Source organism: Drosophila pseudoobscura, chromosome X, assembly GCF_009870125.1.
Source record: "Drosophila pseudoobscura strain MV-25-SWS-2005 chromosome X, UCI_Dpse_MV25, whole genome shotgun sequence".
Classification (NCBI taxonomy): Eukaryota; Metazoa; Arthropoda; class Insecta; order Diptera; family Drosophilidae; genus Drosophila; species Drosophila pseudoobscura.
Genome location: NC_046683.1, coordinates 23,365,463 through 23,390,364, shown reverse-complemented (window position 1 = coordinate 23,390,364; position 24,902 = coordinate 23,365,463). Strand labels below are relative to the sequence as shown.

Here is a 24,902-nt window from a genome sequence, read left to right as displayed (position 1 = left end):
TGTTGCAAAGTGACCAGTATTGTGTGCAGTCCCAATCGCGCTCCATCTGCTTAAGGATGACAAGTACTTCTCGGTTACCAGAAAGGATTTCAACTGCTGGATCGACCGTTTTTCTTCTGGTCCTCTAAGAGGAGTTTCGATGTTGTCATATTGTAAACCATGCAATACTCATCTTCCGACATTTTCTGCTATTCCAGGCCTAGAAAAGAGATCGCATCGGCCATAAGCGTGAACTTCTTTATAAATTCGTAGTCCAATAGTCCATCACATTCCACTGCATTTTTTGGAATCACAAGGAAATTGTGTTTGGTTCGCAGCTGATCTACTTCTATGTCGGCACGAAAAAATCCAATCGGCTTCGTGTTCTGGTTTCTTAGGCCCCGCACATTTTTTTAGATCTCACTGTTACAAGTATATTTTGAAATTTCGTCCCACCTCTTTCCGCCCCCGCAATGGACGAAAATCTGTGGCATCCACAATTTTGAAGAAACGAGAAAATTAAAAATGCCTCATCAAAGAGAATGACCATATGTATCAGATTGCCGAATCTGGATCAGGTCACATCATTATTAAAACCAAAAAGAACAAATCAATTTGCAGTGATTTGATTGATTTGCTGTCTCTCTCGCACGCACTCTTTGTCATTCAATGCTAGCGCCGTCTGGCGGAGGATAGCCATACTGACTATGTGTCGGGTATAAATTTAGGGTTGCGGTCGCAGAAGCAACTCACAACGTTCCCCATCGTTTGTTGACTAGTACTATTAATTAAATTTGAGCAGCCATATTTTGAATGATCCTCGAACTTTATCGGGACTTAAACTTCGGCGCATCAAAGCTCGAAGTTTTGCATTATTTATTTATACCAAATTCTCAAATAGCAAAGCAGAATTATTTAAATTTATTAATTTAATGGATAATATATTTTTAGGTGGTCGAGATAAACTCTGAATTGCTTCAAAGTATGATGTCTTCATTGTTAAACAATGTTTTGGCCGAGGATTGTCGAAATCAATGGTCCATGTCACGCCCATTGCTGGTACTCATATTACTATACGAGGATTTTTATCGGTAAGAATATTCTTATTTTTTCAGAGCTGTTTACAGTGCTTACGCACTTGTCTATTTTAAACAGCTCATCCAATCGAATTCAAATTCTCAGTGATACAAAACCTCGGCTTCAATATCTCTATAACTATATTCGCTAATTTTTTATAAAGTGTATATCTGTCCATAACCATAATTCCAAACATTACTTATTATAATTATATTTTGATATAATAATGAGTTATAGCATTTTATAGCTAGAATTGGCGATTCAGTGCTGAGATCGAAACCCATAAAACGATCAAAATAAGACGTTTTATTGTTTCTGTTTGAGATGCCAAGCTTTTTTGGCACCTATGTGTTTCAAAAATGAAAAGAGATTTTGGGTTAAACTTTATAATTCGTATTTAATCTTGGTGGCTTAGCGGAAGCCGATTGCTTGCTATTGCCAGATAAAATTTATGCGAGATCGATATGCAACCAATGCGCAGAGGGGTTAGCATAGAACTAAACTATAGACGACGGCGTTAGATCAAAGTGATTGCCGAAGTGGCGGCAGCAGATCAAAGTAGTTGCCGAAGTGGCGGCGGCAGAGAGCCCCTTTAGCGGGAGAGCGCAGCAGCTCTGCAGAAAGTCAACGTTTTACAACATGCCGCCTATGTCTCATACAATAATAATGTTAAAGTTACGGTTATTCTTCAGCGGCTGGCCCAAACAGTTTCCAAACTTAAATCAAGACCGCATTCTTCTTTGATTTTTCTGCAGAACGGTAAGAGTTATAATGATTAGTCGCGTGATGTTTTCGCGTGCTGAGATCTTCCTTTGATACTTTTACCATATTTTGCTTAGTTTAAAATAAAATCACCAACTTCTCTTTTGGAGTCGACTGATTTATCTGATTTTTTGCGCCAATTCAGTATAGAACTCATGTAGCCCCTTTATTTGACCATTTTCAAATTTGTCCAATTGCTTCTCGCAACGGTAAATACTTTGAATTCAAATTGGAAACGAGGGGGAAGTTTATGCGGCTCAACAGATCAGGGCTGTCTATGTCACCCCTGATCAAGTTGTGCATAAAAATCACACCAAGCATTTTTCTACGGTTAACTAAGGATGGGACGTTTACTAATAGCAGTCTACTAGAGTAAGCCTGATGATATAGTTGTGACTAAATTTACATTTAAACATAAGCGCAACATATCATCTTTACTATCCAGTTCTCTAGAACCGTGAATATGGCCTGAGCATACAATTATGCATGAGTTCCTTCGCAAAGATTCGAAGTCGAATCCAAGAATTACCGAACCTGCTCCAAAAAACTAATGTTCCATTTTTCCATGTACTATCAGAACGTTCGCAGTTTGTTGGGAAAATTACGTCAAATTCATACTAATAGTGCGTCCTTTGATTTCGATGCCATCGCGTTTACCGAAGCCTGGCTTAACTCCTCTGTCAATGATCATGAATAATTAGTCATTGATAGTTACACTATTTATAGAATGGACCGCCAATCTTTTGCAGGTGGGGTTCTGATTGCAGTCAAATCTATTTTCTCATCTGAGCTATTCCCATTCAATAACATCCATTGAATTGAATTTGTTGCAGTCAAAGTTCGTGTTGGCTCGGCATTTTTCTAGTTAACCTGCTCTTACATTCCTCCCTGGTCTGATGCTGAGCTTTACTTACACCACCTCTCAGCAATTAATACTGTCGTATCTGCATTAGGGTGCAATGATCGAATTATTGTCATGGGGGACTTTAACCTCCCATTTCTTTCTTGGCTGCCTTGTGATGACGCTAACCTGTTGTTTCAAAATTGCCATAATGACTTTATCAATGGGCTAACGGATATTTCCCTTGTCCAAATTAATGCCGTTAAAAACATTAGGGACAGACTTCTTGACCTCGTTTTTGTTAACGATGCTTCTCTTGCTACGGTATCTAGAGCAAGCCCAATATCATTCCCTGAAGATCCTTACCATCCAACTTTGTCGATATCCCTAGAGTGTACACAATCTGGAGGTGCTGACAGTTCCATGGCTCCTTGTCACATTAAGTGTTTTCGCAAAACAAATTTTATCGATTTAGATCTACATCTCTCGCGTGTTGATTGGTCGTTTCTTTATTCATTACCGAACATAGATGCAACTGTTAGCTCGTTTTATAGCTCTATTTACTCCTCCCTAAATACATTTGTTCCAGATATCACTGTACCCGTATCGTCCAAGCCTCCCTGGTTCTCTAAATATTTTTCATACTTAAAAAACAATAAATCCCGGCTCTATAAAAAGTACCAGAAGTCGGGCTCCACGTCGGCCTTAGCTCTATACTCCTCCGCTCGCTCCCTGTTCCTTGCCGTTAATAGTCAGTGTTATAATCATTACCTTTCACAATGTAATAGTAACTTTCGTAGTGATCCTAAAAAATTCTATTCGTTCGTTAACTCTAAGCGTAAGTCAAACGCTTTTCCTCCGTCCCTTCATTACCAGAACAAAACAGAAGCCTCTGCTGTTGGTATTGCAAATTTATTCGCTACCTATTTCCAAACAACGTACTCGTCTCATATTTACAACGCATCCACTCCGTATCCGTTCCAGCTACCTCAAACTAACAGCATGCCCATTTTCGAGGAAAACGTTGTTCTGGAAGGTTTCTCATCTATGGACATATCGTTTTCTGCGGGTCCAGATAAGGTACCAAGTTGCATTTTAAAACACTGTGCCCAGTCCCTTTGCAAACCCTTCACCTTTCTCTTCAACCTTTCCTTGGAACAGTCTTGTCTCCCAGTAATTTGGAATGAATCCTACATCATTCCGCTTCACAAAAAAGGTTCAAGATCAAACATTGAAATCTATCGTGGTATCGCAAAGCTTTCCGCCATCCCGAAGCTTCTTGAGTTCCTGGTCACCCGGCAACTGCAACATCTTTGCAGCATCGACTAACCTTCTTGAGTTTTCTAACCTAATCCACCGTGGTTTTCAAATTGGTTTGCAGACGGATGTAGTTTTTACGGACTTTAGCAAGGCATTCGATTCTGTGAACCATGCTCTGCTTATTCACAAGCTCTCTTTATTAGGGTTCCCAACGAATCTTCTAGATTGGATTTTGTCCTATCTCTCTAACCGTACTCAACGTGTTTTGTTTTCTAACGTGTTGTCAAATACTGTTAATGTTACTTCTGGTGTGCCACAGGGAAGTCATCTGGGCCCGCTTCTGTTTATTATACCCGATACTCAAAATGAGTATTGGGGTAAATTAGATTTGTGGTAAAGTGGATGTGTGTAACGTCCAGAAGGAATCGTTTCCGACCCCATAAAGTATATATATTCTTGATCAGCATCAATAGCCGAGTCGATTGAGCCATGTCTGTCTGTCCGTCCGTCCGTCCGTCTGTCCGTCTGTCCGTCCGTCCGTCTGTCCGTCCCCTTCAGCGCCTAATGCTCAAAGACTATAAGAGCTAGAGCAACGATGTTTTGGATCCAGACTTCTGTGATATGTCACTGCTACAAGAATATTTCAAAACTTTGCCCCGCCCACTTCCGCCCCCACAAAGGGCGAAAATCTGTGGCATCCACATTTTAAAGATACGAGAAAACAGAAAACGCAGAATCGTAGAGAATGACCATATCTTTTAGACTGCAGAATCTGAATTGGATCGTATTACTATTATAGCCAGCATCAAGAAAACAATTTCATTTTTTCTCGCCCTGTCTCTCTCTAACACACAGGTAGCGTAGGCGGCTTTGCTTAGAGTAAAACATTAGCGCCTAGATCTCAGAGACTATAAAAGCTAGTGCAACCAAATTTGGTATCTACACTCCTAATATATCGGACCGAGACGAGTTTGTTTCAAAATTTTGCCACACCCCCTTCCGCCCCCGCAAAGGATGCAAGTCTGGGGATATTCACAAATCTCAGAGACTATTAAAGCTAGAGTAACCAAATTTAGTATCCGCACTCCTGTTAGATCTCACTAGAAAACGTATATCTCAAAATTTCGCCCCACCCCCTTCCGCCCCCACAAAGGACGAAAATCTGTTGCATCCACAATATTGAGGATACAAGAAAACTAAAAACGCAGAATCATAGATAATGACCATATCTATCAGATTGGTGAATCTGGATCAGATCAGATCATTTTTATAGCCAAAAGGAACAAATCAATTTGCAGTGGCTACGCAGCGCCCGACGTCACGCTCAGACTGATTTTCTGTCTCTCTCGCACGCACTCTTTGTCGTGTTGTTAAATATTAGCGGCGTCTGCCGGAGGAGAGCCATACTGACTTAGTATCGGGTATAACCGTAGAGTTGCGGTGTCCGCAGCAACTCACAACGTTCCCCCTCGTTTTATTTGTGAATGACCTTCCTCAAGTTATAACATACTCTACTACACTAATGTATGCTGATGATGTTAAAATCTGTGTTTCTTACTCTGATTGGTATTTGCACACACGCCTTCAACTTAATCTAAGTGAACTACTATTGTGGTGTTCAACTAATCTTCTTTTTCTGAACCTTTCCAAGTGCAAACTTATGACATTTTACCGTCGCGCTCCACATTTCGTCTCATATGTTTTAGGAAATCATGTCCTTGAGCGAATTTCGAGGTCAAATGACCGCGGAGTCCTTTTTGATCATAAGATGTGTTTTAACAGCCATATAGCTGCAACTGTAAATAAAGCTAAGGGTGTTTTAGCGTTCATCAAGCTTTGGTCCAAGGAGTTTGACGACCCGTACGTTACGAAACAACTGTACATCTCGTTAGTACGTCCTATATTGGAGTATTGTTCTTGTGTGTGGAGCCCGCAGTATAAAGAGCAGCAGGTTGTTATTGAATCCGTGCAAAAGCAATTTTTATTTTTTGCCCTTCGGAACTTTAACTGGGACTCGGGTAGAATCTTGCCACCCTACCGGTCTAGGCTAAATCTTATTGACCTGCCGTCGTTGCACCATCGCAGAATATGCAATGGCGTAATGTTCGTGCACAAGCTCCTTCTTGGGACTGTTGACTCCCAAACTCTCTTGGGTCAGATTGACTTGGCCGTTCCATCTAGACCTACCCGTACTTTTAGGCCTATCCGTTTACCCAAATGTAGGTCTAATTATGCTGATCATGAACCTTTTAGGGTTTTATGCCATAATTATAACTCCCTCTGCCAAACCCTATCCGCTGAACTGTCTCTTAAACTAATTGCATGCAATATTTATAATCATTTAAATTTAGGTAACTTTTAACTTATCTTTTAGTAATTAAGTACCAGTATTAACAGATAATTTGTTAATTTAATAAATAATTAAAAATGATGGGAGTCTTACACCGCATCCCAGTTAAGGCCCCGCAGAGCAAAGAGTAAAAAGTTTTTCTGTGCTGATCTATCCGGTCCTGGTGTACTTTGTACTGAGGGCACCATACACAGGAGCCGTATTCTAAGATCGGACGAACAAGCGAGGTATAGAGAGTCTTTGTTATATAGTTATATAGTTAAATTCCTTTGACCACCTCTTTATAAGGGTATAGGGAGCCAACAAAGTGCTAGAACGATGAAATGTCATAACTTTGCATTTCGAGGCATTAAGGTGCAACAAGTTTGGATAACACCATGACTGAAAGTTTTTGCGATCGGATTGCAAGCGAGAATGAAATGAAATGTCCTTATACTGGACACAGAGTTTAACATCATCCGTATACATAAGTACTCGAGAGTATGTTAATACGGAAGGCAAGTCATTAATAAAGAGTGTGAAGAGTAAGTGGCCTAAATGGCTGCCCTGTGGTACTCCCGAAGAAATCTAAAAACCTTTCTTGGAAATGTCCTTGCCGCCTTATAAATCCGAGCTGAGTTTGAGATATAAGTGACTTGCAGAGATGTTGCAAGTGCGGAGTTAATACCTTCTCAAACATTTTGGGAATAGCGGATAACTTTGCTAAACCTATAAAATTTTTTTATTCAGACTTGCTACCTTTCGTATGGACAGGAATTATAAACGATTCCTTCTAGATCGGGGGGAAGCAAGAAGAATCGATGGACAGGGTGAATAGTTTAAGCAAGGGTCCACACAGAGCCTCGGCGCAGTACCTGAGTACACAACCTGGAACCCCGTCTGGATCCGGTGAAAACACCGGCTTAACTAGTCGAAGCTCATGAAGTAAAAAGCATTCATTTAACAAGGGACTGAAAATGCCGTTCGACCTCGGTAAACCGTATGGGTACGGATGACCACAGTAGCTTTCCTCAGAATTGGTGGTTTGGAAAAATTGGGCAAAAAGATCGGCAATTGCCTGATCATTATTTTCCGACGTATTACAAAATAGTGAGGATAGTGAGATAGTGAGGATGGGTGTGCGGACATTCTACAATTACTGTTTACGAAGCAGTAAAACTGTTTAGTTTAGTTTAGTTTTAGTAGGAGAACCAACTTCTTGAAATTTGGTATAAAGTCTTGATTTTAAGTTTTTTAGGCTGGATACCTCTTTGGTAAACGAAGGGGGTTTTCCAGATCTAATCGGACAAGAAAGCGGGACACAAGAATCAAAAAATGTGCCAAGAGCATTGTAAAAAATGTTTGTGCCTTTTATGACATCAGTGCACAAGTACAAAGCGGACCAATCAAAATCCCTAATGGGTTTATTAAGCTTCGGAAACTCGGCTTTACGAAAGCAACGGACGTGTTCAGGTGGCCTACTCGACCGATCCAATATTGGTCCTATATCTAGGGCCACTTCGAAAGTAGGATGGTAGGCGTCTTCAGGTATAGTGATCGGAAGGGCTCGGGTTAACAACAGTAAGGTCGGATCCGATACAAAGCACAGATCAAGCAGTCGACCCAAGGAATTTTTCAAGTGGTTGACTTGAGACAGGGACAGGTCAAGCAAGCCGTCAAAAAAGTCATGTTGTGACATGGGCACTAGGTTACTAGACTCGTTTACCGGAGATAAAACAGTTCCTGGCAAGTTGAAGTCACCAAAAACTATCATATGATCTTTATCTGATAGCGAGGAAGAAACAGCAATTAAAGCGGAAAAATGCTGCTCATAAATAGAGATATCCGAAAAAGGTGGTATATACGAGCAAGTAATGAATATAGCGAAAGCGGGAAGAATCAGTTATACACACAGGAATTCCAGTTCCGGTTGTACCTGGCATGTGAAGTGTTCCGACGTGGAGTTAGAGTCCACTGAAATCAGAACCCCTCCTGCACGTCGAGACAAACGGTCCTTTCTAAAAGTTGTGTACCGACCTGCCAAAACCTCGGAACTAAGAATGTCCGGCTTTAACCAGGTTTCAGTAAACACAATAACGTGGGAAGCAAATGCAACACTATCCCGGAAAAGAATGCTGAGCTTACTACGCAAGCCTCTTACATTCTGATAGGTTACTAAAAGAGAAGTTCGTTTTTTGGAAAGGTTGAAGCAAGACGGGAAGTTGAGGAAGAGGAAGTTGAGGTTGAGGGTGGCACACTGGAAAGATTTGGAAGGGATATGGGGGGCCTATTCTTCTTCTTAGCCTTAAACTCCTTCACCACCAAATGCTCCAGCCAAAATTTGGCGGAGCAAATGGTGTCAAATTGAGTTGGGGAGATGCTTATCTTAAACGAGGCTATCTCCCTGGCATAAGAGAAGTTAAATTTCTCCACCTTTAAGCCCACGGCTTTTATTTTGCTTTGAATAAAAGCACTTACATCATTAGATGTGAGGTAAGGGGCCAGCCGTGAAACAAAACCTTGTCGTTTTGGTGGGACTCCCACCAGTGGTTTAGTCACCACAGGTCTAGTACCTGTGGTGGCAATATCCGGAGGTCCGGAACGTCTATTTACTGGTGGGATCGGGATAGACGGGACAACTAGCGAACTTGCGGACACCACGGACACGGACGCTGCAGACGTACTTGGCTGCACATTCTCCGAGACGATGAATTCGGCTACCGAATCTGCATCGCCAGCAGCTGTCGTTGCCCTTGGAGTGGCAAACGAGATCAACTGCTGCGCACTTAGAGTGGTCGGAGTCAGTTTTTCGGCAGCTCACGGCTGAGTGACGGTTGGCACTTGCAGAACCCGCGGAGTGACCTTTTTGCGCCTCGGAGACTCATTCAGCAGTTGCAGACCGCCAAATTAAGACTCCATGGCTAGGAGCCGATCGTATTGGTTTTTAAAACCAACGGTCAGCTCCTTAAAGCACTCCGCGTCTGCCTCATAAAACGTACTACCATGTCTTTCTCCACCGCACGGAATGTCTCGCAACTGTAATGCAAGCCATTACGTTTGGCTATAGCATCACTCACAAGGCCAGAAAATCCAGCGCTTTTTGCGTGCACTACGCTGTCGCAGAGCCAGCAGGGGACATTCGGCTGATCCTGGGTGATCTGCTTCTTACAGGTTTTTTTCGGCGCAGACCACAGCATATTCCATTTTTATTATTTATTTATTTGCTAAAGAAAATTTACGAAAAACAGAAAAATTTTCAAAACAAATTGGTTCAGACCAATGTGCCAGACAATGCTCAAAGCGGAATTGGTAAAAAAAGAGAGCAGAGTGGAGTGCGGTTAAATTTATGGAAGACTATAACGAGGGGAAACGTTGTGAGATGCTGCTGCGACCGCAACTCTACATTTATACCCGATACTTAGTTAGTATGGCTCTCCTCCGGTTCTACACTTTTACCCGATACTTAGTCAATATGGCTCTCCTGCGGCAGACGGCGCTGACATTGAACGACAAAGAATGCGCTCTTATTGTTGACACCTAATGCATGCATACCACATGTGTTAATGGAATTGCATTCAACGCGACAAATTTATGGAATTTTATAACTATTTATCGGCCAGGCTCCGTTTTTCACTTTCACAAAATTTTTCCGATTTACTTTTGAAATCACATAAATTGAGGCTTCCGTTTTCACATTCCTCAAGATTTCTTCGTTCTCAAAACGAAATCATTTTGTTGACGAAATGAAAATTTAACGGCTTTTTGTACAACAAAACAAACAATAATTGCAAAAAAAAATAAATATATGATTTATTGATGCATTGATTTGTACTTTCTTTATAAACCATTTTATTTGAACCCAACCTCAAATTTCGCTCGGAAAAAGTTGGCCAAGGCAACAACAGTTTTCGTTTTGTTGCAAACAGCTGACGCAGTCCGATTTGGTTATCGAAACGTTGGCAAGAAATAAATTTTTACGCATAACAGCACAAATGAGCATGTAACATCTGACTGTGCTTGTAAAATGCGCTTAACAGAACATCTGGGTGAACACATCTGTTTCCCGCCCCATTTAATTCGGACTTCAAAATTAGGTGCAGCAAATTAATTTGTTATTTTAAAATTACCGTTTTGTTCTTTATATCCAAGGCAAAGCATAAATCATCTTTCTTCAAAATCATTTTGAAAGTTTGTCTGTCGATCCGAAATGACTTCAAAAATTTTAAATCTTGACCATTAGAAATTTAATTTGCATGCTGTTACTCACAGTTCCTCAGACACAAGTGTTGCATCTAAGACGTCTAGATGTTCTTAGAACACGTAATTTCACTTTAGGCCATTTTAATCACGCTGCATTTTTACAAAGCAGCCAGTTCAGCTGTTTTTAACATATCGATAACAAAAAAAATGCGAAGACTGGAGCACCTTAGAACGAAAAAGTATGTGAAAAACTGATCCTGCCTGTATGTGTCCTTTTTCTCATTGTTTGTAGGCCTTCTTCAAGTGGACCGTATTTTGTTTGTGACTGGTTATGAATGAGTGGACTGTATACATTTTACTAGGTTTTATTTAATATATTTGATGTTTATATAATATGTGAATAGCGGGGGTTGATTTGCGGCGGTACAGCGATATACGGGCGGTTAGTTATGATAATATTTTCCTACTAACTTCCACTCCACAAAAGAAGTCGAGCTAAAAGGGAATCATGCGATGCGATCTTAGTCCCGATCAGACCACTCCTTCGGGTACCTCAAAAAAAAAGGGCATAGGTATTTGGGAGGTACCCGAAGGAGTGGTCTGATCGGGATGAAAAATATATGTTAGCCCATGCGCAGACTTAACCGATAAGCAAACAAAATTTCTCAATGCCTAAAACGGTGGAGACTAAACTGTTGCAAATTAAGGGTAGTCCCATCCGGAGGCTTGGATGAATTTAGACAAGGTCCCAGTCTTGATTTCGGAAAGGTCCGAAATGTCAGTGAGGAAAGGGCCCCGGAGACCGATTCCTCCTCTTCTTCGTAGCGACAACTCCTGCAGAAGTCATTGTGAGGGATTGACAGCCTAGAGGCGTGAGTGCCTATTTGATAACTGCGTAAGAAGCCTACACGTGGCCAAAGGCACCGCTACCTGCTCCCTCTCTGATAAGAGAGGAATTCTAGTGCCCTGCCTGGATAGCTCGTCGGCGGCATCATTCCCCACGATGTCACTATGTCCGGGGACCCATGTAAGGAAGAGATCTAACTGCTCTGCGATCTCGCGCAGAAACCTGCGGCAGTCATTTACTGTCGCTGAATTTGACGATAATGAGCCTGGCGCTGTGATAGCTGTTTGGCTGTCCGAGAAAATGCTCTCCACGTGAGTATCTAGAGATAGTTTGGAGGCGATACAGATGGCCTCTTTGATTGCCTCAACCTCCGCTTGGAATACACTACGGTGATCCGGGTGCCTGAAGCAATGACTGATGTTTAGCTCGTTGCAGTAGACACCGCCACCAACGCGGCCGTCTAACTTTGAGCCATCAGTGTAAAAGTGGACCGCGTTTGCGGGTCTCGGTTCGCCCATCTCCCAGTCCTCCCTAGGTGGGATTGATACCTCGTAAGGCGACGAGAGGTGGTCAATAGGGGTACAGTAATCTGTCCTCTCTGGTAATTGCGGTAGTCTTGTCAGGATTCCCGAGTGACCAAACGCGGATGCTTGCCATAGTTTGGCTTCCGTCATTCTGAGGGCGGAAAGTGTTGCAACATTCTTTCCCATGAGGTCTACGCGAAGGAGGTCCAGCATGGTATCGAAGGTTTCACTTGGAGTAGTGCGTAGCCCGCCAGTTATGCATAGCTCTGCCATGCGTTGAACTCTTCTGAATTTATTGAGGCGTGTTCTTTTGTCTAAGGTTGGCCACCATGCCACCACTCCATAGAGCATGATTGGTCGTATGATGGCGGTGTAAAGCCACCGAACTATATAGGGGGTCATTCCCCATTTTAGTCCGATGGCTTTTCTGCAAGTATAGAGGGCCACTGTGGCTTTCTTTACTCTGTCCTCTCTGCTCAATTTCCTGTCGAGCTTTCTGTCGAGGATTAGGCCAAGATACTTGGCGTTGCTGCTGAAAACTAGCGCTTTCCCACATAGTCTAGGGGGAACCAGTACCGGAACTTTGTACTTCCTTGTGAAAAGCACCAGTTCCATTTTAGACGTGTTGACTGACGCCTAACCCGCATTTGTCTGCCCATTTTGACATCTTCATGAGTGTGCTGGTCAGGCAATCACACAGCGTCTGCGGGAATGCTATAGCAACATCGTCCGCATACGCCACCACGCGGCAGCCACCCCCCTCTATCTCCCGCAGCTGTTCGTTCACTGCCACGTTCCATAGGAGGGGCGAAAAGACTCCGCCATGCGGGGTGCCTCTACTGACAAATCTGGTGCACGTTGACGTCCCGAGTGATGCCACCAACGCGGTCTCGGTTCGCCCATCTCCCAGTCCTCCCTAGGTGGGATTGATACCTCGAAAGGCGACGAGAGATGGTCCCTAGGGGTACAATAATCTGTCCTCTCTGGTGATTGCGGTAGTCTTGTCAGGATTCCCGAATGACCAAATGCGGATACTTTCCATAGTTTGGCTTCCCTCATTCTGAGGGCGGAAAGTGTTGCAACCTTCTTTCCCATGAGGTCTACGTGAAGGAGGTCCAGCATGGTATCGAGAATTTTTTTTTTTTGGGGTAGTGCCGTAGCCCGCCAGTTATGCATAGCTCTGCCATGCGTTGAACTCTGCTGAATTTATTGAGGCGTGTTCTTTTGTCTAAGGTTGGCCACCATGTCACCACTCCATAGAGCATGATTGGTCGTATGATGTCGGTGTAAAGCCACCGAACTATATAAGGGGTCATTCCGAAGGTTTTCCTGCAAGTGTATTCTCTATCCTCTATGCTCAATTTCCAGTCGAGCTTTCTGTCGAAGATTAGGCCAAGATACCTTGCGTTGTTGATAAAGACTAGCGCTTCCCCACATAGTTTTGGGGGAATCAGTGCAGGAACTTTGTACATCCTAGTGAAAAGCACAAGTTCCGTTTTAAACGGATTGACACCTAGACCGCATTTGTCTGCCCATTTTGACGTCTTCATGAGTGTGCTTGTCAAGCACTCACACAGCGTCTGCGGAATTTTACCGCAGAATGCTGTGGCAACATTGTCCGCATACGCCACCACGCGGCGGCCACCCCCTCTATCACCCGCAGCAGCTCGTTCACTGCCACGTTCCATAGGAGGGGCGAGAGGACTCCGACCTGAGGGGTGCCTCTGCTGACAAATCTGATGGACGTTGACGTCCCCAGTGATGCCTCAACCGTCCTGCATTGTAGCATCTGATCGATCAGGCTCACCGTCCGGGAGTCAACCCCCAGGTCCGTCAGTGCACCCGAGATGGCGGTCGGGAGGATGTTATTAAAGGCGCCTTCTATGTCGAGGAAGGCTACGAGGGTGTACTCCTTACAGTTAAGGGACGCTTCTATAATCGATGTGACCGTGTGTAGGGCCGTTTCGGTGGATCTTCCCTTCCGATAGGCATGCTGGGAATCTGAGACTAGACTAGGCGGAATACTCACCGTGAGATGCATTCCCAGGAGTTCCATCGTCTTCAGAAGGAAAGACGATAGACTTATGGGTCTGAAATCTTTGGGGGCAGTATGCGAGGGCTTGCCTGCCTTAGGAATGAAGACGACTTTGGTATGAAGCCAGGTTTCCAGGATATATCCATGGGAGATTCCCATTTGAGCCAATTAGTGGCTTTTTGTCCAGCGTGAATCAGTTGGGCAGGGATAATGCCATCTGGCCCCGCAGACTTGTATGGTTTGAAGCTTTTGATGGCCCAGGAAATGTTTTCCTGGCTTAGCAGGTTCGTGATATCACTGATATCACTTGAGGCAATGGAAGGAGCCGCGACTTAGTGTGGTCTGTTTTCATCGCAGCCGGGGAAGTGGGTGTTGAGGAGAAGATGTAGCGGCTCATTGCTGGACGTTGTCCACGATTGGTTGGCATTCTTCAGGTAGCCCAGAGTGGGTGTAGTCTTCGAGAGAACTTTCCGCAAGCGCGAGGCTTCTGAGTTATTCTCGATTTCGCTACAGAACTTACGCCATGAGGCGCGTTTGGCTTTCCTAAGTTCTTTATTATAAGTTGACAGAGTGACCTTGTATTCGGCCCAGATCCGCTTAACGTTCTCAGCCTTAGCTGTGTTAAAGAGTCTCCGGGAGGCTTTCCGGAGCTCCCACAGTTTAGGAGTCCACCATTCAGTTTTCTTCCGGCCTCTGCTCTTGCCAGATGGGCAGGATATATCGAGCGCCTCATTGCAGGTGTCGGTAAATGTTTTAACGAGATGAGTCGTGGCCTCCCTGGAAAACTCCTCCTCAGGTGGAGTCTCAGGGAGAACACGACAAAGGTGGTCTGAGTACCGAGTCCAGTTTGTCCGCCTGCGGTTCCGGAATTGAGCTGGTCTCGGTGGTGAAAAAGAGAATACGGTTTCCACGTACCTGTGGTCCGAGAAGGAATGCCCTTTCAGGACGCTCCAGGATACAATGTACCCATGTATCTCATGAAAGGCAAGTGTGAGGTCCAGGACCTCCTTGCGGTTTTTAATAATGAAGGTTGGATCACTTCGCCGATTTAATAGGACCACCTGGGTGGTCAGTAAATAATTGAAAAGGTACTCACCCCTATCGTTAGTGTCAGTGATTCCCCACTGACAGTGAATGTGCGTTGGCGTCGCACCCTACGATTAGGATGGTGTTCTTGGCCTCGGAGTCTGCGATTAGCACCCGGAGCACATGTGGAGGTGGGTCGGGTTGGTCGTGACCGATGATCAGATCCTCAGTGAGCGCCCATGGCCTTCGAAGCTCCCTACTGTTTGGTCTTCATTGCTGAAATTTGGGAGAAAAAATAAGTGCAAATCTCTTTTTGCAAGAATGCAGGTGCGGGTTTTACCTGCGGTGTCAGCTACGTATAGCTTATAGTCAGGAGTCCTCAGACCAGAGACCTTGTTTCCGAGGATCCAGGGCTCCTGAATGAGGACTATGTCGGCTCCATGCTAGGGATCTCCCAGTATGGCTCCGAGACCTTAGCTCTGGCCCTCGGCTTGCTGATGATGTCTTCCCATTTTACGGCTTGGCTCTTGGGTCGACCTCCTTGAGCGATGCTACCGTCTTCGTGTAGAGGGCCGCCGAGCGAGCATCTTGGCAGGCGATGGCTTTCACTTTGCCTTGGAGCCACCCGGCTTCCTCACACTTGGGTGGTGGTCCTCCATTTTCCTCCATCTCCTGGAGGATGCGGTCTTGGAGCTCGTTTTCTACGAGGTGCCACTTGTCCAGAGGAATCTGCTCGTCTTTAGAGCACCTGTCTATTACAGGGTCCCTGGCCCCAAGGGGTCTGCCAGCCGCGATATCGCTCTTGGGCCCTTGGGCCCCCGACGTGGATTGGCCCGATTGGCTTGGCGCTTTTAACCCTCAAAATAGAGGTGGACGAACGCAGGGAAAATGAAGTAAAAATATCGGCTGATAAATTCGGGAAGATTTTAAACGTTTTTGATGGATATTCTATACCCGTGCAGAAGTGGGAAGTGCTGAGGCGTACTATTTGTCTGAAAAAATGATATTCTTGGAGTCCGAGCCAGTGTCTAATTTTTACGCGTATCCCAGACAAAACGCAGCCCTCCTCCCGCTCAACCGACCGAGGGGCGCTGGCGCATGACGTGTGGCGAGTAGCCGAACCGAACGCGAACATGCAGGAAAGATAGTTGTAAGGCTAATATTCGAGGAAAATTAGCTCAACACTTACTACGCAACTAAGCATGCATTCAAACTACGAATACAAATTCCACTACAATTACAAATTACTAGAAAGGTGTGTGCGGATTAGTGACTTAATAAGAGGAAGAGTGGTGGATATAATATGGTAGAGGGAATTATAATCCGAGCATAAGACCCTAAACGGTTGTAACGAACCTAAAAGGTTTCGATACAATCCGTCCCCCGACTTTTAATGAGAGCATCGCACCACACCCCACAACCAACGCCCCCTCTCCGCACGCAACCAACGATCAACACGCGCCAACTCCATAACGATGACCAAAGACATGAGCTCACGGATACTCTCCCCACTCCAGGCCAAAACATCGGCCAAGTGCGGTCTTCCGGCTTCATCAACTGCGGAAAGATGACGCCGCGACGATCACCAAGAACGGCAAAGTGTACCCCGACGCGGAAGAGCATTTTCAAACCCGCAGACCCAGCAGTACGGGCCTATAAAAAAGACGGCGACGAGAACGAGAACAGCTTACGCAGAAATCCGGCTCACAGTACGGTCGTTGTACCAACAACTTACGCAACAACTTACGGTACCCGAAACTCACGAGAAGACATCGGCGACGAAGTAAAATAAGTTCATTTAAACTACTAATAAGTACAATAAAGTGTCAAATTATCAAAGTAAAACACCCGATTGCGTAAGTTCACTCCGATCAGTCAAGGCACCGACGCCACCCCGCCCCGAGTCCACGCAGCCGTTTCGTATGCACTTGTGGATTGACCCCTGGACGGGACTGAGCTTACCTCAGCCTGAAATAGGTCCATCACAAGTGGCGCCCGAGCAGTGACCCAAGGGAACGTCAGCGAGGGTTTGTGGAATAAAACCCCGCATCCACTAGAGCGAGAACACGAGAGAACAACCCAAAGAAAACCACGACCTCGCGCAATATCAACGGCAAGAGTTGCGCAACGAGCAGACGAAAGAGCGACACAGCGACCGAGAAACGCGAACAGTGCCGTCACCCTGAGAAGAAATTCGAAGCGGCAGCCGAGAAGCTCGACACAGTGCCCTAGTGAAGGAAAAGCGCAAGCCCAGCGAAACAGCCAACTCGAGCAACAATCGGAGCGATGGAATCCCATACAGAGGAACAGCCCAGTGGGTATTACCCTGGAAAATTCGTCGCCAACCCAGGGGTGAGTACCGGCTGGATACACCAACGTCGCCGAGAGGAGCTGGAGTCCTTCGCGGAGGAATTCGGATTCAGCCGCGAGGGTAACGTGGAAGATTTGCGGAGGAGTTTCGCCGAACTAGTCGCCGGGCCCCTCGAACACGATGCCTGGGTCAGGTTGGCAGAGCTCGAGCGGCAGTACGCCAGATCGCCAGGACAAGCCAGATCGCCCCAGCCCGACACCTCAGGAGGAAATGGCCCCACAGACGGCCATTACTACAGTCACGCCGCACAGATGGCGGAACGGATCCGAAAGTCGGGAATCCAGTTCGACGGGCAGGACGACCCACTGTCGTTCGTAGAACTACTAGAAGAGCGTGCCCTCTCATACGGGGTAGACATGAACTACGTGCCGCGAGCCATGGCAGAGCTCGGTGCTCGAGACAATCGGTGGTTCCGCACCAGCCGACTCCAGAGCGCCTCATGGGCCGATTTCCGCCAGGAATTCCTAGCCTTTTTCCTGCCTCCTGCCACGGTCGACACCGGAGCGTCCCGAAGCTTCATCAACGCCGACCTCGCCCGCAAACTCGGCAGCGATAACGACCTGCGAGCCGCATGCGTCCCGATACGCCTAGCCGACGGCTCGGCTCGCGAGATAACTCAGATCTTGCTAGCGCGCTTCAAACTAGACGAACAAGAGGTACGGATGCCACTCCTGGTACTACCCAATATGGTAGAGCAAGCCATCATAGGGATGGATTTCCTGTGCGCCATTGAAACCACAATACAATGTGGCGCCACACGCCTCCATCTCCAAGGCCCCCAACGCCCCATCCCAAACACGCCGATGATCACCGCCAGCCAAGTACACGCCACCGGACCCACGAACTCGAGACCTCCGCCGCTAACGAATTCCCCGCCACGACACAAGACAAGAACACAAGGAACAAGGAACACAGAACCCATGGCCGCAACGAGGCACACCAGCCCCAGGCTCACTCCGAGAAACCCAAAACTAAGCAGAGCCACGAAGGTAACGTGGTCGGTCTCCCGAGGGCACCCAAGCGGTTCCACCAACGAAGGGAAAGGAACCCAGGATGCCCCTCCAGAAAACAACCCGGCCCCAGCAAGGACAGCCGCGTGGCAGCAGCCAGGCGCTCGAGGTACCACCTCCGACCGCCACCCTGGCCCACGAACGCGTCGATACCGCCCTCGACGCGAAGACGACCCCTACGACACCGACCGACCCGCTACTCCCGCGTCCTCTCAGGCAGGAACCGGGAAAGGCGATCATTGCCAGACGAGGCACCCATCGGAGCCCCGACGCACCATCGATCGTCCCCGACAACATGGAACGCCTTCCGGGTAACGCCTCGTACGGCGCCGGCATGCGGCCCAGCACCACGCCTGGAGCCATGTCGGTGAACTTCATCGCCCAAACTAGCCGTTGGTCAAACGCTACGATCGCACGTTCGTACATCACGCTGAGGACGACGTCGCGCAAGCACCCCCCAGGACACACACGAGCCCCCTACCTGCCGTCGTCGCCAGCATAAGCGAATACACTCGCGAAGTCGAACCACCAAGCGCATTCGACACAACGATCCTCCCCGAGAACCCCGACCACACTTGCGACCCAGGAATCGACGACCCACCCGAGGACGATTCGGAACGAATCTCCGACCCATGGCCTCCCGACATCGCGCCGAAAATACGGAAATTTCTAGACGAGGAACTGCCAACACTCGCGAGCCTCCGAGGGACGACGGGCCTAACTGAACACACCATCGTCATGAGGGACAACCGACCCATTAAACAACGGTACTACCCGAAAAATCCAGACATGCGGCGGATCATCGATGAACAGGTCGACCAACTGATAGCTGAGGACCAATCGCGCCAATCGTCCTGGTCCGCAAAAAGGACGGGAGATGGCGCATGTGTGTAGATTATCGGCAGCTAAACGAGCGTTCTATCCCGGACGCGTACCCGCTACCCAGGATCAACTACATACTCGAGCGACTCCGAAATGCCCACTTCATCACGACCCTAGACCTGAAAAACGGGTATTGGCAGATACCAATGGCCCGCGACAGCCGGGAAGCCACAGCATTCACGATACCCGGCTGAAGATTATACCAATGGAAAGTAATGCCTTTCGGTTTACACTCCGCGGGAGCCACGTTTCAACGGACCCTCGACGCCGTTATCGGCGCAGACATGGAACCATTCGCGTTCGCATATCTCGACGACATCGTCATCGTCGGGAAAAGCTTCCAGGAACACCTGAACAACGTTAAAAAAGTTTTCGCACGACTGCGGAAGGCCAACCTACGGGTCAACTCGGAGAAGTGTGCCTTCCTCCAACGCCGGATAAAATACCTGGGCCACATGATCAGCGAAGAAGGTATCCACACGGACCCCGACAAAATCGCAGCCGTAAAGGATCTGAGGCCGCCGACCAAACTGAAGGAGCTACGACAATACGTAGGCATGGCCGGGTGGTACCGCAGATTTGTCCCAAACTTTGTCCAACCAATGTCACTGTTGCTGAAGAAAGGGAAAGCATGGACGTGGGGCCAAGAAAAACAAGACGCCTTCGACGAGCTGAAAACACTACTCATCACCGCACCGGTACTCGCCTGCCCAGACTTTAAAGTCAAATTTTCCCTGCAGACGGACGCAAGCAACCTTGGAGTAGGCGCGGTCCTCACCCAAGAGATCGAAGGGTAATCGCATTCGTCAGTAGACGCCTCAACAAGGCAGAAGAAAACTACTCGGCCACCGACAAGGAATGCCTCGCCGTCATCTGGGCGATCCGAAAACTGCGATGCTATCTCGACGTTACCGATTCGACGTCATAACCGATCATCTCGCACTAAAGTGGCTGAATACCCTCGAGAGCCCTTACGGTAGAGTAGCAAGATGGGCGCTCGAACTACAGCAATACCAATACGACGTGCATTATCGGGCCGGCAACCAGAACGTAGCGGACGCACTGTCAAGACAACCTCTGGAGACCCTCTCCAGCATCGAGGAAGACGACACAGCATGCACCTGGCTGAAGCAAAGGATCCAACAAGTCCAAGACGAAACCCAGAAGTACCCGGACTACACGCACGAAAACGGGCAGCTATACCGCTATCTAAGACACGGAGCCGACGACGACGACCACATACCGTGGAAACTATGCATGCCTAAAAACGGCCGGACGAGAGTACTCCGCGAATGCCATGACGAACCAACGGCAGGACACCTTAGCGTCCGGAAAACCATCCTGAGGGCAACACAACGATACTACTGGCCAGGTCTACACCGAGACGTGCGACGGTACGTGCAGGGCTGCGTAAGCTGTCAGAAGTTCAAAGCCACGCAGCGCAAAGCCGTGGGCAGGATGCTCACACGTAAAGCCGAAGAACCCTTCGCCACCCTGTGTGCTGACTTCGTCGGACCATTAGCACGGTCCAAGAACGGGAACACCATCTTACTGGTATTTTTCGACACTTTCTCCAAGTGGGTCGAACTGGTACCCCTCAAGAAAGCGACAACAGCAAACCACGAACGAGCCTTCAAAAAACGAATACTGAGCAGCTTCGGCGTGGCGAAACTATTCGTCTGCGACAACGGAACCCAGTTCACCAGCCGATTGTTCAGAACATTCATGCGAAGCGCAGCTGCAACACACAGCCCCGTATTGCCCCAAGAAAACCCGACGGAGAGCAAGCATTTTTCTACGGTTAACTAAGGATGGGAGGTCTACTAATAGCAGTCTAGTAGTGTAAGTTGGGAATCTCACACCCGCATCCCAGTTAAGGCCCCGCAGAGCAAAGAGTAAAAACTTTTTCTGTGCTGATTCTATACGGTCCTGGTGTACTTTGTACTGAGGGCACCATACACAGGAGTCGTATTCTAAGATCGGACGAACAAGCGAGGTATAGAGAGTCTTTGTTATATAGGGGTCGCTAAATTCCTTTGACCACCTCTTTATAAACCCAAGCAGGCCCATGGCCTATTTACCATGTTAGAAGTGTGTTCGGAAAACTTTATCTTTGGGTCTAACATAACACCCAGATCATCCACCAGGGTAATTCTGTCAAGAGAACCACCAAATAGGGTATAGGGAGCCAACAAAAAATAAATCCGTGCTGAGTTGGAGATATAAGTGATTTGCAGAGATGTTGTAAGTGCGGAGTTAATACCTTCTCAAACATTTTGGGAATAGCGGATAACTTTGCTAGACCTATATAATTTTTCTCTTCAGACTTGCTACCTTTCGTATGGACAGGAATTATAAACGATTCCTTCCAGATCGTGGGGAAGAAGGAAGAATCAATGGACAGAGTGAATACTTTAAGCAAGGGTCCATACAGTCTGCACAGCACCTGAGTATACAGCATGGAACCCCGTCTGGACCCGGTGAAAACACCATCTCAACTAGTAGAAGATCATGAAGTAAAGAACATTAATTTAACAAGGGACTGAAAATGACGTTTGACCTCGGTAAACCGTATGGGTACGGATGACCACAGTAGCTTTCCTCAGAATAGGTGGTTTGGAAAAATTGGGCAAAATAATCGGCAATTGCCTGATCATTATTTGCCGAAGTATTACAAAATGATAGTGAGGATGGGTGTGCGGACATTCTACGCTTACTGTTTACGAAGCAGTAAAACTGTTTAAGGTTCTGAGAAAAACGTATCCTGCATCGAGATAGGTAGTTCTTATAGCATTGTGCATTAAGAACTGAAAAGTTTGATCGAGCAGTTACATAGCGAGAGTGAGAAGTAGGAGAACTAACTTCCTGAAATTTTTTATAAAGTCTTGATTTTAAGTTTTTTGGGCTGGATAACTCATTGGTAAACCAAGGGGGTTTTCCAGATCTAATCGGATAAGAAAACGGGACACAAGAATCAAAAAATGTGCCAAGAGCATTGTAAAATATGTTTGTGCCTTTTATGACATCAGTGCACAAGTACAAAGCGGACCAATCAAAATCCCTAAATAGATTATTAAGCTTCTAAAATTTGGCTTTACGAAAGCAACGGACACGTTCAGGTGGCCTACTCGACTGATCCAATACAGTTGGTCTTATATCTAGCGACACTTCGCAAGTAGGATGGTAGGCGTCTTCAGGTATAGTGAGCGGAAGGGCTCGGTTTAACAACACTATGGTTGGATCCGATACAAAGCACAGATCAAGCAATCACATGGTTGACTTGAGACAGGGTCAAGCAAGCCGTCAACAAAGTCATTTCGTGACATGGGCACTAGGTTACTGGACTCGTTTACCGAAGACCAAACAGTTCCTGGCAAGTTGAAGCGAGGAAGAAACAGCAGTTAGAGCGGACAAATGCTGCTCATAAATAGAGATATCCGAAAAAGGTGGAATATACGAGCAAGTAATGAATATAGCGAAAGCGGGAAGAATCAGTTATACACACAGGAATTCCAGTTCCGGTTGAACCTGGCATGTGAAGTGTTCCGACGTGGAGTTAGAGTCCACTGAAATCAGAACCCCTCCTGCACGTCGAGACGAACGGTCCTTTCTAAAAGTTATGTACCGACCTGCCCAATCTAAGAACTAAGAATGTCCGGCATTAACCAGGTTTCAGTAAACACAATAACGTGGGAAGCAAATGCAACACTATCCCGGAAAAGAATGCTGAGCTTACTACGCAAGCCTCTTACATTCTGATAGGTTACTAAAAGAGAAGTTAGTTTTTTGGAAAGGTTGGAGCAAGACGGGAAGTTGAGGAAGAGGAAGTTGAGGTTGAGGGTGGCACGCTGGAAAGATTTGGAAGCGATATGGGGGCCTATTCTTCTTCTTAGCCTTAAACTCCTTCACCACCAAATGCTCCGGCCAAAATTTGGTGGAGCAAATGGTGTCAAATTGAGTTGGGGAGATGCTTATCTTAAACGACGCTATCTCCCTGGTATAAGAGAATTTAAATTTCTCCACCTTTAAACCCACGGCTTTTATTTTGCTTTGAATGAAAGCAGTTACATCATTAGATGTGAGGTCAGGGGCCAGCCGTGAAACAAAAACTTGTCGTTTTGGTGGGACTCCCAGCAGTGGTTTAGTCACCGCAGGTCTAGTACCTGTGGTGGCAATATCCGGAGGTCCGGAACGTCTATTTACTGGTGGGATCGGGATAGACGGGACAACTAGTGAACTTGCAGACACCACGGATACGGACGCTGCAGACGTACTTGGCTGCACATTCTCCGAGGCGACGATTCGGCTACCGAATCTGCATCGCCAGGAGCTGTCGTTGCCCTTGGAGTGGCAAACGAGATCAACTGCTGCGCACTTGGAGCGGTCGGAGTCAGTTTTTCGGCAGCTCACGGCTGAGTGACGGTTGGCACTTGCAGATCCCGCGGAGTGACCTTTTTACGCCTCGGAGACTCATTCAGCAGTTTTAAACCGCTAAACTGAGCCTCCATGGCTAGGAGCAGATCGTATTGGTTTTTAAAACCAACGGTCAGCTCCTTAAAGCACTCCGCGTCTGCCTCATAAAACGTACTACCATGTCTTTCTCCACCGCACGGAATGTCTCGCAACTGTAATGCAAGCCATTACGTTTGGCTATAGCAACACTCACGAGGCCAGAAAATCCAGCGCATTTTGCGTGCACTACGCTTTCGCAGAGCCAGCAGGGGACATTCGGCTGATCGTGGGTGATCTGCTTCTTACAAGTCTTTTTGGCGCAGTCCACAGCGTATTCCATAATTATTATTTATTTATTTACTTAATTTGGGAAAAAAATGAAAATTTCAAAAACAAATTGGTATCAGACCAATGTGCCAGACAACGCTCAAAGCGGAATTAGTATAAAAGAGAGCAGAGTGGAGAGCGGTTATAGCGAGAGCGCTTTTGCTCAGAAAGTTTAAAGAGCGAGAGAGAAAGAACAATTATTGAAGTTAAGGTGATAGCGAGAGAACAAAAGCTACAAGACGAGAGACGAGAGCTGTAATGCAATGTAATGTACTTACGGCAACAACACAAACACGACAAGACGACGCCGAAAAATTTGAAGTTCAATAAATTATGACTAAACACAAATCAAAAGGCATGGCCTCGCTGAACAGAATAGATTTCCAGATAGTAGGTTGGACTAGGAAGGTATTTATTGTTTATTTATAAAAAAATCATCGGTTGTTTATGCAAAACAAAGGGGAAATATGCGGAGCGCATAACAAAAACGCGTCTGATCTACGAAAGAGATCGAATAAATATAATTCCTGGAGTTTCATAGTTTCCTGGAATTCCTTAGTTTTGTCTTAATCAGATTAACCTGGCTTAATACCCGCTCAATTTCCGCGTTTGACCATAGAAGGATAGAAAGATGCAGTGTGCAGTGCAACAGCTGACAGGTCAAGAAATCTGCGCCTCTCATTAGAATCTTTTCAGAAGTATGCCATACTCCAAAACCTGGTACTGTCGAAGAAAAAAGTCAACCTGTTTTAGAATTTCTAAATTATCTGTTAAACCAGTTGTAGTATTGGCAAATATCGTTAAACAATAATGATCAACCGGCCAAATTTTCACACTTTTTATGTAACCGCTGGCAACATTGAAAAAGCTGAAAAAGTCAAACACAATTGTAAACGAGGGGGAACGTTGTGAATTGCTGCGGAGACCGCAACTCTACATTTATACCCGATACTTAGTCAGTATGGCTCTCCTCCGACAGA

At 46.3% G+C, this 24,902-nt stretch overlaps 1 protein-coding gene across 6 annotated transcripts in view; it reads left to right on the top strand.

Annotated features, from left to right (window-relative positions):
* Ranbp16 (Ran-binding protein 16) overlaps positions 1-24,902 on the top strand; it is a 292,018-nt gene that overhangs the window by 150,522 nt on the left and 116,594 nt on the right. For all 6 annotated transcript variants that reach the window (XM_033383583.1, XM_033383585.1, XM_033383582.1 and 3 more), the window contains exon 14: positions 931-1,070. In XM_033383583.1, coding sequence (XP_033239474.1) covers positions 931-1,070 — 140 coding nt within the window. The remainder of the gene's footprint in view (positions 1-930; positions 1,071-24,902) is intronic.